Source organism: Ascaphus truei, chromosome 3 (assembly GCF_040206685.1).
Source record: "Ascaphus truei isolate aAscTru1 chromosome 3, aAscTru1.hap1, whole genome shotgun sequence".
NCBI lineage: Eukaryota > Metazoa > Chordata > Amphibia > Anura > Ascaphidae > Ascaphus > Ascaphus truei.
The window spans coordinates 27,254,609-27,269,919 of NC_134485.1; the positions used below are offsets into that span (position 1 = coordinate 27,254,609).

The following is a 15,311-nucleotide window of genomic DNA, read 5'->3' on the forward strand; positions in this document are numbered from 1 at the left end:
TTTCTCTCAGCCAAGAGAACCTTTTGCCCGTTTGCAGTACTGTTCATGCTGTAGGTTCCTCCCGCCTCCAACATGCCGTACTATTCCTGCTGTAATCTCCCTTTACAATTTGCAGCACCGCCCCTGCCGTATCAATAGTAATTCACGTACCCCCCGTAAACATTGGATCCCCCAATTAGACACCACATTCCCCGCAGATAATACAGGCACATCAGTACGTACATTTGCAGTCATACGTTTGGGAACCATGGACATCACAGATGATGGGGACCTGCATGGGTCACTTATCTCAGGGGTATCATGGCGGGGTACGGGAACGCAGTAAGTGCAGCAGGGGAGGGGACTGGCACCGCAATGTCTCATTCCTGCTTGGCAGCTGTTACCTCCGTGACCGGAGCAATAATAGTGTCCTGAGTCCCAACCCTGTCGGCAATGAGATAGGATAGTCCCACTTGGGCTTTCACCTTTGCGCAGCTCCGCCCATTACCGACATAACATAGGCCACTCAATGGCCGGCGTGGAAGCAGGTAAGTCTCCTTTTCTTCCAGCTCATTACTACATGCGTCTGTGATTGGCGTACTCCACATCCGGCCACACCTCACACAGCCGTTGGCGCTTCGACTCCTCCCTCGGGTTAAATCAGGAGTCTCAGTCGAAGTAGAGGGGGTGCGGCTACAGATTTTTGTGCCAATCCCAGATACTTTGCAATCATGAGCTTGCATTTTGAAACTCACCACGCGGTCCCTCTGATGTTCGGCGCAAGCGCATAGTCCCAATGTGGGGGTGCTGTCTTTCAAGGCATATCCCCGGTTGATCATCCTATCCCACTTGCGGATCTAGCACAGATTATTTGAGCACACGCTGCAGTCCCATCGCGGGGGGTGCTATCTTTCAAGTCATATCCCCCTGGGGCATTTGCTGCAGCGTGCCCTTGGCTGATACCTTGATGGTCAGTCACATCTCAGCCTTTAAATATGGATCAATAAAGGTACCCAACAGAGAGTCAAAGGTGGGGTGCTATCTTTCAAAGCATATCCCCGGTAGACATACTTATCTGCGGCACCTGGCACAATACGGTGAGTTTCAAGCAACTCTCAGCCATTCGGAAGTGGAAGGGACCTGGCACTGACAGTGTGGTTCAGACACCTCTCAGATTTTGCATAAATGTCCCGGACAAGGTAAACTGATGGCCTTGATACAGTGTGGGTCAGACACCTTTCATGCATCAGTGGGTGGGGTTTACATCGTGAGCGAGTACCATCCAGGGGTACCCCGCTAGTAAACTGGGAACGCTCTGGTCTGGATATGGTGAGTGCCCCCATTCACTTCTCCTGCAGCATGTTTCCCAGCCATACTTCACTGCCGCTGTTGCTGATCTCTGCAGCGCCTCCAAATGTAGCATCTGTTCCCCCCTGCCATGGAAGATCTGGCCACTACATGGGGGTTTCCCCGGTGCTGTAGCTCACCTGCTTGATGCAGGAGGTCTGAGTTGCTCAGCGGTTGTTATGTAGGAGCAGCAACAGGGCAGGCTTTCTCCTCATAGTGCAGCGCCCCCATCCCATGAGGATCCTGCTGAGAGCAGGATGGTCCACACAGGTAATTCTCCTTCCCAATAACCACACATCACAGCTCCAGCCCTCCTCAATTTGGTGAAGTGTCAGCTTTTATACCTGGGGGGAAAGGGCTTGTAACCCCGCCCCATAATAGGGCAGGTCTAGGTACTGACAGGTATCATACCATATACATGTGACCCAGTCAGTACCCTCCCCAGGTATGACACTCAAACTGCCAGTTTAGGCTTGCCCCTGGATAAGACAACATAGTACCCATCCAGGCTGCAACTGCAGGCTAGGCCCTATGCAGGAGTTTAACCCCAACACTGCCTGTTCCTATCAGGACTTATAGTGTTGAGGCCAGTGGAAAACTATAGCCAGGGGCACTTGACTACATATATATACACGGGAACATATTTACATTAACAGTGAGGCTCCTACAACTATCACTCCCAGAACCTCTCTAGAACCTTCAGTCTCACAATATATACCCTGATCGTGACATCACTTGTCACCATGCATACAGTGGCTTCTTTCCAGTCACTCTATACCATGTGATCGGAGAGGAGCGCTACTATGCGTGAGCTCACACAGTCAACCTCTGTTAACCCTTTAACCAACATATTCCTCCCCTCCCCCTTGGGACTACAACAGTTAAGAAATGTTGAGGCATATTCTTAAAGGGGAATTCTTTGGTGCTTCCGGGTCAGATCGCACGGAACGAGCGACCACGGAGCTTTGAGAATATGCTCCCTAAACTCTTCAATAAATACAATTCTGCACCTCCTAGTGAGGCTGCGGCCTCACTCGCCCTGCCAGAGTTCCGCCTCTGCAACAAAGTATCAACTGGTATTCATCCCTGGCTTCTGATATTTGATGCTAGTCTCAAGAAGGCAAATTGGCAACTTTCCGAAAATTCCTGCACCAAGCCCCAGATATAGCGTGTGTGCAGTGTGATGGACAGCGTCTTGTGTACCTGTGCTATCCAAAATGAAACGCTAAACCCACGGGCACTCGCTCTTTAAATTCAATTGTTACTTAAATGCAGTTGTGTACGGTGAAAATATTCCTCTGTATATTGCAAAGCTCCAATAAATACTATATTCCTCCAATATACATTACTTTATCTCATCAGCTACACCTTTATATCAATTCCCTTAAGTTTACCTATGTACATGTGGAGAAAATATATAAAACAATACAATTTAAAAGAATAGCCGTGTAGCCATCAGCTTAGTTGATAGGGTAAATTATATATGTGCGACTCTCTTTTATATTTTTTTCTTGAGAAAGGTCTGCATTGCGGGCATATAAATGACCCAACTTTTTCAATTATGGTGTTGTGCTGGTATACTGCTCAACTCCAGTCCTCAAGCTTCACCCCCCCCCCCCCAACAGATCAGCTTTTCCAGATATCCCAGCTTCAGCACAGATGGCACAATTAGAGGCTCAGTGGAAAACCGAACCTCTGACCCACCTGTGCTGAAGCAGGGATATCCTGAAAACCTCAACTGTTGGTGGGAGGGGGGCACCACTGAATTAGATCACTTTGATGATTTATCTTGACTTATATCTCTCTCCCTTTAGTGTGTGTGTGTGTGTCTCTCATCTGTGAAGGCTCTATACCAATTTAATTATATGCATGAAGAGCATTTTATCAATAAAACACTTGGATTCCTTACTATGTACCCCCCCCCTCCCCTCTTATCCCTTCCCTTTTTATTTTCTGTATCCCGTTGACCCATTCGCAAAATAAAACATTAAGTTAAATAGAGAGCGGGGGAAAAAAACAGCCATTGATCTTAAAAACCAATGGGACACAGGTAGTGGGGCTCTGTCCTCTTGGGGAAACACAGAGACAGGTACAATAGGTATAAGGCATAACAAATAGGTACTGTACCTGCTAAATAGGTACAGTTGGTGTGTATGCAGCTATATATTGTAGCATGACACAATATGCCATTTGGCAGCATACATGTCCCCTGTATTACCCTAATCCCGTACCTTTCCATGTATTGAGAAATCCCTCTGACATCGTCCTTACAAACCCCGCCAGGCAGATGAGCTCGATGGAGAATTCTTCCAACACTTTGCTAATTGTGCTTTCAAATTCCGAATGGCACCCGCACAATGTATGGTCAATTACCTGAGGGAGCAGCAGGAAACGCAGTGTGACTTTACACTACAGATGGATGGCAAAGCACATGGTAATATGAGCACGTAAGGTGCACACTATTCTTCTTTTTCAAGGTATTAAAGATGGGATCTCTGCCATTAGCTGCAGGTCTGTTACACTATAGAACCAGATGCATTGAAGGTTGTGATACCTTCTACAACGGATAGATGATAAAGGGCACAATGGATTTAGAATATCCAAACTCATTTATTGAGCCAACACTCAATGAGTTTGGATATTCTAAATCCGTTGTGCCCTTTGTTCCCTTTATCATCTATCCAGGACTGATCACAGGCTTTCGTACAAACATTGGAGCACCGGTAACTGTATCAATTTTGTTTACAATTTAAGGAGTGCAGCATTTTTCCTATCTGTCTGGAATACCTTCTACAACAAACAGCAGCATGATAGTTCTTCACATGTTCTGAATAAGAGACGTGTAAGGTATTTGAAAACTCTTGTACATGTTAGTTACTCTTAAAAGGCATTACATCCTGCATAGCATATCACAATATACCACATCATATCATATCATATGACATACAGCTAAGGGTTCAGGCAACATCACACATTAATATTGAAATGTCATTGTACAGCAGCATCCTTCAATAAAATGTAAATCAACTTATAAAAACAGGCGTTCATAAAACAGAAAAACAAATCATGACTGCACAGGAAATGTGTGGTTTTTTTTAAGTTTTTTTCTCTGAGGATGTTTTAGATCAGTATTTCATCACAATAATTTTTGCCTCAAATTGCACTGCCGTGTGTATTAAATACAGCTTTATGGTTTAATTTTGCTCTTGGATACTGCCCCGCTGATCACGAGAGACTGGGAGTTGCAGGGGGAGTTATACAGACAGTGACGAGAGAGGAGTTCGAGGACAGAGCGCACACGTTTCCCTGTTAAATACAGCTGGGGCAATTATTGTAACATCAATTTATGTTTGCATGATAGCAAGGTTGTTGAGTGTTTGGGTGAAAACTGCAGCCTCCAGAAAGAAATCCAACACAACGTGAAAGGATTGATGGGAAAGTTACTGATCTGTCAGCTGTTTTGATACTGGCTGCTCTGTCCTACAGGAGTGACCGTAAAAAGAAAAGGAATTGGTGAATCACTCCATTCATTCTATTTGTCATCATATTTGTTTAGCAAAGTAAAATATTCAAATAAACTACTCGGATAAAAGAGATTATAGAACGCAAGTCAGCTGCCAATCTTGACCTTATTTCCATAATAATTACTTGTGCATACTAATATCCTCAGTACAGTAACCGTTTTTCTTTTTGTGCTTCACAAAAGTGGTAAAGGTAGAATACCCACTCGTGTAGGAATCCCAGCGCCAGCGGCTTTCTGCAGCTCTTCCCCACCAGCCTTGTTAGAGATGATAAGGGACAGCCTAGCCCAGCTCCCAGGCTGCTTTGTGAGATCTATCAGGGGCTTTAGTTTTGTGCCTCAAAAAATAACAATAGAAATGTATTCAGACAGGAAACAGTGAATGATTTCAACACATTGTTACTGGGCTTCTGGCACTCAAGGGGTTACCTTATGAGTACCCCCCTAGAAATGAGATAGGCCCAGATATACCGAATCACACTAAAGCAGCAGTCTGCGCTACTCTATTTTTGAGTTTTTTTTTATATGGGCTGAATTGGGGGGGGGGGGGGGGGGGGATCTTGGATCTGATCCACGGTGCCCCAGCCTCCAGAGATCCCCTGGTTCTTAAGATAGAACTAGTATTGCACACTGGGTGAGAATACTTGCCCGGTGGACACAATATCGCCATAGGGTCAGGCTTGCTCCGGCAGCCAAAGAAAAGTTGCAACTTTTTATTGATGACACCGTGTCCATATTTATTGGGGGGTTTTTGTGTTACAAAAAACATAACTATTTTGGGAACTGGGGGTCCCTGGAGATCAGAGGGAATTGGCCTGCTGCTTTATTTAGTAAACGAGGGCCTTGTTCACATAGGTAAAATAAAGCAGATTAAAAAGGCGGTATTGCCAAAATAAGGTTTGCATTGTTGTAATCCGGCCGAAATAGAACGGTTTTCCATGCAGACAAGCACATGCTGCAAAAGAAAAAACATAGGCGTGCGCTAGATAAACCGGAACGATAAAAATATATATATATATTACACTTGATGATAATAAATAACAAAATATACATATATGTTTTAATAAGCATTACATTTATATATGCAAAACAAAACCTGAAACAGATTTTTTTTTTTTTTTTAAATATAAAACAATATCACCAAGATGGGATTAATATATGACGTGTCCAGCTCTGCACAGGGCAATAGTCTCGTAGGTAGCTAATAATACAGCTGATTTCTTAGGCAGCCATGATCATGTTGATCTATTATTAATAATTATTATTTATTATTAAAGATTATTCATTATAATTAATGCATTAGAGCCAGCTCTTGTTGCACAAATGCTGAAGTATGAAAATGTATCGGCTGCTTTTCAGCAATGACATCTTTACAGGTTAGGTTACCTTCTATTGGGTCACAGTAAATGAAAGATAAATAGGAAGAATGCAGCGATGTAGTTCAAGCTTCAGCATCTATCTATAATGAGTATGGAGAGATGGAGGCTAACCATGGAATAAACCTGCACATGTTCATGATGGTGCTGATTGGTGGAACTTTGCCAGTGACAAATTTGCCGGAGTTCACCAAAAGTCATTAAAAGCGACTGTAACAAAAAATTAAATGAATGATTTGTCAAATGAAGTGATATTTTCTACAAACTAAACAGGTTTCGCTGCAGTCTCAGAGAAACTCCAAAATGTTCGAATGAGGGAAAAACAATGGAAAACACAAACCTTTTCCCTGGCAGCATCGCAGTGTTCTTAGGGAAAGTCATTTCCAAAGGGACTTGGACTTCTTAACATTGGGCATGTCAATGTAACATCAGTGTAAACAGTCCAATGACAAATAATAATACATCTAGAGGTTTTTATTTAGGCAAATATAGAAGTTATGAGGATAAATGTTTGTTACAAAGATACGGTTATATCATTCTAATCCTTGACAAGTACCTGTGGAAGAGATGAAAACAGCCACCTTCATGATGTTAGTAGGAGTTTGGTTCGCTGCTATATTTTTCAACAGCGGGAGAGTATTTACCTTCAGAGCTTCGGACAGGTGTCTGACCCGGACATGAAGAGAACCTGCAGGAAACGGGTGCAGGACAACCGGCAAATTAACAACATGAATGAGGAAGAAGCTATTTCTCCTTACCCAATCGCTTGGAATATTGGTGGACATGCGAAGTAATTGGTGTTATTTTTTTTTATGTTCCTGGTAATGACCCAGTGTGTAAGTACAGTGTGATTTTAACTGCGGTTACAAAACACTATAAATAATCCAAAACGTCTGGAAAGGAAATGAGAATGTAAAACCAAGACAGTTGCAGAGTGCGTAGAAAAATCCACTGGTGGGGCCCGGAAAACACCACAATGCAATCCATTCCACTCTGGCATTATAGGGGTGTGCAACGTTTGAGGTCTATTCTAGGAAACCCAGTAAATCATCAGACTTGACTGACAAAGCTGAATGGTGCTTGTTCCCAATCCTGTGGTGTCCATAGTGCACTTTAATATATATATCAGTGGTCCAGGAAGCTGCCTCAGCCCGAGGTATCACATCTAAGGACAGGTGGATTATTGTACGCCATGATTTGTGTAGGATTGACAAACAAAAGGAAAGGAAGAGATGCCTTTAAGATAAAATGTACAATTATCCATTTGCGGTTACATTTGTGTATATGGATTGTTAGTGCACTTATGTGTGCTTGTTTTAATAGGAACAACATAGGACGCAGATGAACCTGTACGACGTGGAACGATGGCCCCGATCAGCCAGGCCTCCTCCTGCTTCTGCACCTCCCTCAGGATCTGCGGAGCCTTGTTCTTCTGAACGATCAGGACGGCTCCAATCCCACAGTTGAACTTTTGGGCCATCTCTTGCTCGGACAGACCTCCTTCTTTGTACAGCCAGGAGAAGATACCCGGCATCTTCCAACAAAGAGCATCTGAGACACAGGGACACATTTACTAAGCCGTCCTACTCCATAAAACACATTGTACTGCTAGAATACCCCTTGTGGGCCATTCAAGTGTATGTGGCGACACATCTGTCCAGCTGTGAAGTTCCTTCTGCTGCCAGAAGATGGTTTAGATTAGCGCCGTTTAGGAAATATGGTACATGATTCATACACAATATGGCAACAACAGCAAACATGGCTGTAAAACAAATATCAAATACATTACATGTTGGCAGCTACTGTGTATCCAATCAAAGACTTGTGTGTGAGGTTATTTATTCACTAGATCTGAGGAATTCCAAGTTCTAGTACCAATATTAGTCAATGAAAAAAGTAGATTTGCTGTAAATATTGATACCTGTCTGATGAACCAACATAAGTTTTCCACAAATGAACCTAAAGCATACAGAGCTGTACAGACCTCCCGGGTCTCTTCTTCATGTTTGCACAGCAAATCTAGATCTCTATCTGAGATGCACTTGCTGCAGCTGTCACTGCAGTGTTGTGAATACGCTGGCTGTTTTTTTTTTGTCACAAATGATGATTTGATCACAGTGAACTTATTAAGAAGGGACCAATGATCAATGAGGAGTGTCCATTTTTGTTTCTACATTAGACTAGGACAGAAAAGAATCCCTATAGTCTGGCACAAAAGAAACACCCTAATTAAAACATAATTTTTATTAAGTAACTTAAAATAAAACTGTTCGGGAACCACATACACAAAACACAAACTGTAATAAAAACAATTTAAAGAACCGAAGAGGTATGGGGCTGAAGTGCTAGTAATACAGTAATATATATACCTGTTTGCTAGACTTAGTGTACCACACAATGGTGTGGGTATAACTTATAAAGTGTATCCTGAATAGACAAAGTATAGTCTAGATAAGATTCTGTATATACACCTTTAGGCTAAATGGTAGATGGGGGTAAGCACTCAGCTTGCTGCCTGAATGAACAGTCTCACTACGGCAGACCAAGGGGTGCTAATGAATCCTAGGAGAACCTAACCCAGCTGGGTAAGGTGCCAAAGATTGCCAATAATAAGTCCAAATTTGCAGACGCAAAAAAAAGTTAAATACGCCGTTTTAACGTATATCCATAGCTACGTTTCTATTCTTTCCAGACTTGTTATTCTTCATTTTTTCAAATACTTAATGGTTCCCAAGCAGAATAATCAACAATGTATCTAACAATTACAATGTTCTATGAATGAATCCAAGTAGTTATGAGAAGATTAATTATGCAGCACAGTGTTGCAGTGGTTGGATAAAGCTTTTACAGCGCAAATCTGTCAAGATCCAAGGACACAAATGAGAGATATTAGGTATCCTGTCCCTGGAAAAATGTAAAAGTATTGGATGACAAAGTCTGACTTCACTCGGTGGTATTCCACTGGTTTCTACAGACTCTCGAGCCCTCCAAGGAATTAGGCTATTCAGGCCTTAATTGTCCCATATACATCATCTTGGAATATTTTGCATTGCTTACCTATAATAATGCCCAAGGATTCGGGCAGGACTCTCAGGATACTCCCCGGAAGCCCCCCTCCAGTAACTGGAGCACAAGCCCGTATGTGCCCAGATTGGAGAGCAGGCACCAGTGTATTGCTGAACAATGCGGGAGGCTTTAGGAGTAGTTCACCTGTACAGAGAAATAAAGAGGAACCTGACTAATAAATAGGATTTTGACTTCCATTGTTACTGTGTGTGGGGTGGGAAGGAGGAGGGGGCTAGCAGGAGCATATTGCAAAGCAATAAAGAGGATTTAAAAAGCACCATTATTTTAATGTATAAGAAGCCAGTTACTTAAGGTGTGTTTCAGGGAATAGGGCACTTTACTGCTGGGACTTGTGCACAAGTCTCCTGCAGTCGCGAACGTTTAGCTTGAAGGATCGAATTCCGGAGTAGCTGAGCCAATAGATCTTAGTTTTCCATGGTTTTGTGGTTGACCTGAGGGACATGTCTTGGGACCTGCTTGGTATGTACACTGTCTGCACTATATAAGAAGACTATTATTTTCCAGTAGGTGAAACAACCAACATCATACCAGACGTTTTGGTACATAATGCTTATCGCCTCTTTATTGCTGGTGAGTAATACAGTACATTGCACATCAATGAGCTGCAAGTCACTCAAAGCTGCAGACCAAGCAATATCCTACGTGTGTTTAAAAAAAAATCCGTCCTGTACTATGTGCAAATATTTCTAGCATTTTTAAAAAACAACAACTCTGAATGACATTTTTAATGTATGATAATGTGACAAGCCTTTTTTGTTTCTATAGTAACCATTTACAAAGTCACAGATAGTGAGTGAGTCAATACTCCTCTGCAGTCATTTGGTGAACCCCCGAGCCAAATCTTCGCCGATCGATCACAGGAGAAGGGATCGATTGGCAACTTGGCTAATTACTCATCATTGTGTGGATTGTATTGATGCTCATATTAAAGGGAGGCGGGGGGGGGAAAGGGGAGAGGGGAAGACCCCAGCAGCTTGGACTGCTGCTTTAAGCAATAGGGGTTTCATGCTACACATTCATTCAAAGTAACAAATAGGTATCGTACCCCAGGTTTGGTCTCCGTGTCCCGTAGGCAACAATGAGGAGTATTGCAGGGTATATTTTTCCATGATGTTGCTTATAAGCTCAATGCTACTGCAGTGAACCCCACCGGATGAAGAGATACCAATCACCAGGTCTCCTTCTGTCATTTTATCTGGCCGTGGGAGCAGGTTTTCCTTCTGAGCTACACCCACCGTGCATCCACTGAGGCTGTAGGTTCCCTTAGGGTACACATCGGGCATCTCTGCAATTTCTCTTTCTGTGTAAGAAGCAGCAGACAGGGGCTCCTGCAATTACTCAGAAATACCGCTGTGAGAGGTCAAAAGGTGGCAGAATGTTAGAGAATGTTAACAAGCGGTTAGGTCAGGGGTGTTCATCTCCAGTCTTCAGGACCCCCCCCCCCCAACAGGTCAGGTTTTCAGGATATCCCTGCTTCAGCACAGGAGGCTCCATCAATCCCTGCTTTAGCACAGGTGGCTCAATCGGTGGCTCAGTCTGTGAGCCACCTGTGCTGAAGCAGGGATATCCTGAAACCCTGACCTGTTGAGGGGGGGGGGGGTCTTGCAGACTGGAGATGAGAACCCCTGGTTTAGGCAAAGATGATACTTGATTGGTTATCTGGTGTTGATAGGTGAAAGTTTCCAACTGGCAGAGTGACTGAATGTTAGATTATTTCCCATCTCAAAAAAAATATTTTATGACTAATCTGCCTATTGATTTCCTTTTCTTGTTGTTGTTTGTGGTGGGTGCAGAACACGCCCCCTAATACGCCCCAAGATGTTTGTGGTGGGTGCAGAACACGCCCCCTAATACGCCCCAAGATGTTTGTGGTGGGTGCAGAACACGCCCCCAAATACGCCCCCAGATGTTTGTGGTGGGTGCAGAACATTACCCTAATACGCCCCCAGATGTTTGTGGTGGGTGCAGAACATTACCCTAATACGCCCCCAGATGTTTGTGGTGGGTGCAGAACATTACCCTAATACGCCCCCAGATGTTTGTGGTGGGTGCAGAACATTACCCTAATACGCCCCCAGATGTTTGTGCTCTCTATGTTTTTAGCACCTCGGGTATTACTGCAGACTCTTTTCAATTCATATTCTTTGCAAATTCGTGATACTTTTTACCGGACTGGCCCAAGACCTGTTGAGATTGATATACCTGAACTTACACAAATGCAGAGAAACCAGCTTGTTATGTGACTAAAGGCTATTTTTTTCTATAATCCCATCATGGTGTCATTGTATTAAAGAAGCAGCCCCTTCTCGTACCAATATATTTCATCAGATAAATGTAAGAGATCAACTCCTTCAAAAATATCACAGACAATTTTTCAAGTAATAGTTTAAGATCGTTTCCATGACAACTAAAGGCTCAGGTTTGTTCATCTTTATCTAACCTCTTTGTGGTGAGACTGTTTAACTCTGTATCAGGAGACTAATTGTTGACACAATTTTTCTTGCATATAGGATGCTATCATTAGTCAAATAGCAGAGTACAATAGGTATCTGTCAAGGCCCTGTGAGAACACGACACAAAGAAGTCATATTTTCACTCGTAAGGTCATTCATTTTTTACATTTTTTTTACATTGAGAATTTTTTTTGTTTCAAAATGGTATTCCTGTCTGTGACAGGGGACTGCTCTTACATACATTTTTTCTGTCGTTTTTATTCAAGGGAGTGGGAATCCACACTCGGGGAAATAGTGTGATTTTGCAGGCGATAGATGTAGGTGGGGATTAAGTTCAATGACATCTCAAGGGCAATCAATGATGGTTCTTCTTCATTGGAAGAATGGGGGATTCAGGAGACAGCCTAACATCTGAGGTACAGATGGATTCAGACATGTACAATAGTAGTCAGGGATGGTCTGCCTGTGCAGGGGCGTCCCTGCTGTACCCTTTATAGTCAATTGCTATATATTTGGTTTTCTAATCCTCTGTAATACTGTACAATTTGTAATAAAAAATGTGAATACAAAAAGAAAACGACGGACTCAAAATATGTGCAGGATTAATGGGTAAGGTAAAAGAAATGAAGAAAACAAGAATACCCTGCGGGGTTAGGGTTGGTAGCAAAGTGGGCAGACAAGGTAAAGAATCAAATTGCATGTGTTGCTATGTTAGGCCATTACTTACTAAACCCAAGCTTAAAAAAAAAATCCCATTGAATATAAACCCCCCCCCCCCCCCCCAAAGTTTGCATACCCAATAAAGTGCACCCGGCCTTCCTACAAGCTGCCGCTAATCCGTCCGTTATTGCCGTAGACACTTCTACATCCACCAAGCCGCCCGCCAGGTGGGGCATGAAGAAGAGCGGCTCTGCTCCCCGAGCCCAGGTGTCATTCAGGCACACCGCTACAAGGTCCTGACCGACGGCGCGGTGCGTGTTACACGCGTGTGCCACCTGGAACCAGATCAGAGAATAAAGAGATCTGCCACGGTCCGAACGCAGGGACAGCAACAGCTGCATATACATATATATGTATATATACATGTACACCACTTGGAAGAAATACAGTAAATATAGGTAGAGAATATCCCTGGCTTTTTTTTTTGTGTCTAGACAAGTCCAGAGAGGTGACGTGAAGCAGTGGTTACGGGTACAAGTCCCGCGTAGGACCAAACGTGAATATGTTTAAAGACGCAGTTTACAAGCTGTTTTTTTTTTTTAACATTTATTTCAAAAGCCTGCAGAATCATTTGGCAAACCCTACTGTTTATTCTCACCACCAGGAAGCACAGAGCCGTTTTCCATGCAGACTACAAAGAGTATTATAAGTGAAGTTGTCTCACAAAAGATTCTTTGAAGTCCAAAAATAGTCATAATTGTTTGCAATTATGTCTCCAATTGACTCAGCAGACATAAGGGTTAAGGGTCATTTTATAGGAATAAAATACACAGGAACAGAAATCAGTGAGCAGGGAAAAACATTGTGGTAAAGTCAGACGTCTCACTTTATAGTATGGTGAAGAAATCATTAAAAAAAAATATAAACTTGCAGGGGAAATTGCACCTTTAATGGGATAATACCAAGTATTAAGCACCTTAAAAACATGATGACATTATTTTTTAAGGGTAAACATTGTCTTTTGTTTTCATATACAACCAGGACTTTGAATCAGGGGGTGATGGTGAATCTTTTTTTTTACTCCACCCCAGTGATAAATGATCCAGGACGACTCAGACCGTGTCCCTGAGACACAAGAAAGAGGCGAGGCAGAGATAAGGGCAGAAAAACCCAGCATAGACTTAGGGTACAATGTTTAGACACATTTCCAGGAAAGCAGTGGGTATCAGGAGCAATTTCGTGAGGTCCCAGGGCTGCAAGCTGTTAAAGAGTTAGATATTTTGAAGTCTTACTTAGTATAGCTTCTTATTGCAGCATATTTTTCACTTGCATGGAAAGAGACTTTGGGGACTTATTACAGGAAGCTAGCTAGTGCCCATCTGGTGCTAAAACACAGGAAGGCCCCATCGCAGTCAGTGGGGATTTAAGTGCGGCAGCTCAAAATGGCCGCAAATCGTTCTTTACATAATAAGGTCCTTTGATCCTGAACTGCTGCTTTACCGGTGAAGTCCCACTTAACGACATATGTTGCGGTTGCAACAATGTGAAAACTACACAGCACATGTCACAGGGAAAGTACAATATCGGTAAGAAAAGACAAAGGAAAGACAATCTGCAACCCAGAATAAATGGGCCCCACCGTGCGTTATGGTAGATCTGTCTGTGGGAAAGTGTATATTGTGCACATCGCTGCTCGTGATCTTCCCCGAGACGGTCCTGACCTTTATTTTAGCTCCGACACTGTTGGTTGTGCAGACCAAGATGGGGTCCTTGTACTGGGCGGTGTTCAGTGCAAAGTGACCAGCACATTCCCTGAGCTTCTCACAGACGTCTTGTCGTTAGTGAAAAGAAAGGAAAAAAACCCAATGTGAAAGAAGCCACCTGAAAACTAATCACCACTGGCACAAGCAATCGCATCCTATTCCTCCTGCAGACCAAGCAAGGGTACCACGAAAGAACATGCTTTAATCCCCTTTATAAGAAGGTGATAGGGGGGAGGAGGGGGTCTTTTGAAACGGAAGCATGTTATTTTTAGATGCAGTAACCCCCTGGGATTCCGAGATACTTATCTGTTTAGCTACGGGTGTTACTTCCCCAATATGTCAATGGCAATCCAAGAGGAAGCTGCAGCATCATCTCCCCTCCCCTCCACGATGATGTTGCTGATTTCTATTGGTCCGCGGGACCTATGAGATGTGGTGGCCATATTATCCCTGTAGGGGCAGCAAAAGCAGCAAGTATCTTGGGAACCAGGTGGTCAAGAGAGCTAAAAAAAAAATAGTAATAATAATGGGGTTCGGATCCAGAGAGACCGCCGGTTGCAATGTTGTTAAAAACAATAATCAGTGTTAAAATAAAATAATAATAGAACACGAGTCGGCGGTATTGCTGCTTTAAATCACGTATTCAAATATCAGTGATGGATTAAGATACAGCTGAAGGGAGCATAAAGATCGCCTCCTACCAGTAACCCCTTACCCGCGTTGCCACTCCGTGCAGCGTCTGGTTGCGCTCCGTACATTGCAGGGGCAGGGACGGCAGAATCCCGGTCACCTCTGCTGACCCAGATGTAGAAACACAGAGTTATTTGCTTGTGTAGGCCGGCTGCGTTCTGGAACAATATCTGCAGCCTTTAACGGGCCCCACCATTATAATATTTGATATTGAGAGTGTACATATCATTTTATAGGAACGATAATCCCCTGTCTGGACAACAGTACAATCTCATTTTGGCATCTAATGCAGGGGTGCTCAACTCCGGTCCTCAAGCCCCCCCAAATAGGTCAGGGTTTCAGGATATCTCTGCTCCGGCATAGGTGGCTCAATCAGAGGCTCAGTCCAAGACTGAGTAAGTCGAAGACTGAGCATCTGATTGAGCCACTTGTGCTG

The 15,311-nt window shown here is 43.3% G+C and overlaps 1 protein-coding gene across 9 annotated transcripts in view; it reads right to left on the reverse strand.

Annotated features, from left to right (window-relative positions):
• The window catches only part of LOC142491365 (trifunctional purine biosynthetic protein adenosine-3-like), a 68,317-nt gene that overhangs the window by 2,674 nt on the left and 50,332 nt on the right, over positions 1-15,311 (reverse strand). For 2 of the 9 annotated variants that reach the window (XM_075593838.1, XM_075593839.1), the window contains 9 exons: positions 14,901-14,977; positions 14,144-14,253; positions 12,559-12,757; positions 10,355-10,609; positions 9,280-9,432; positions 7,570-7,773; positions 6,779-6,910; positions 5,054-5,184; positions 3,558-3,699 (listed from right to left, as the gene is read on the reverse strand). In XM_075593838.1, coding sequence (XP_075449953.1) covers positions 3,558-3,699; positions 5,054-5,184; positions 6,779-6,910; positions 7,570-7,773; positions 9,280-9,432; positions 10,355-10,609; positions 12,559-12,757; positions 14,144-14,253; positions 14,901-14,977 — 1,403 coding nt within the window. Of the gene's footprint in view, positions 1-3,557; positions 3,700-5,053; positions 5,185-6,778; positions 6,911-7,569; positions 7,774-9,279; positions 9,433-10,354; positions 10,660-11,377; positions 11,494-12,558; positions 12,758-14,061; positions 14,254-14,284; positions 14,689-14,900; positions 14,978-15,311 lie in introns of those variants that run through there. The other 7 variants (XM_075593840.1, XR_012800380.1, XR_012800381.1 and 4 more) reach the window with 7 other exon arrangements.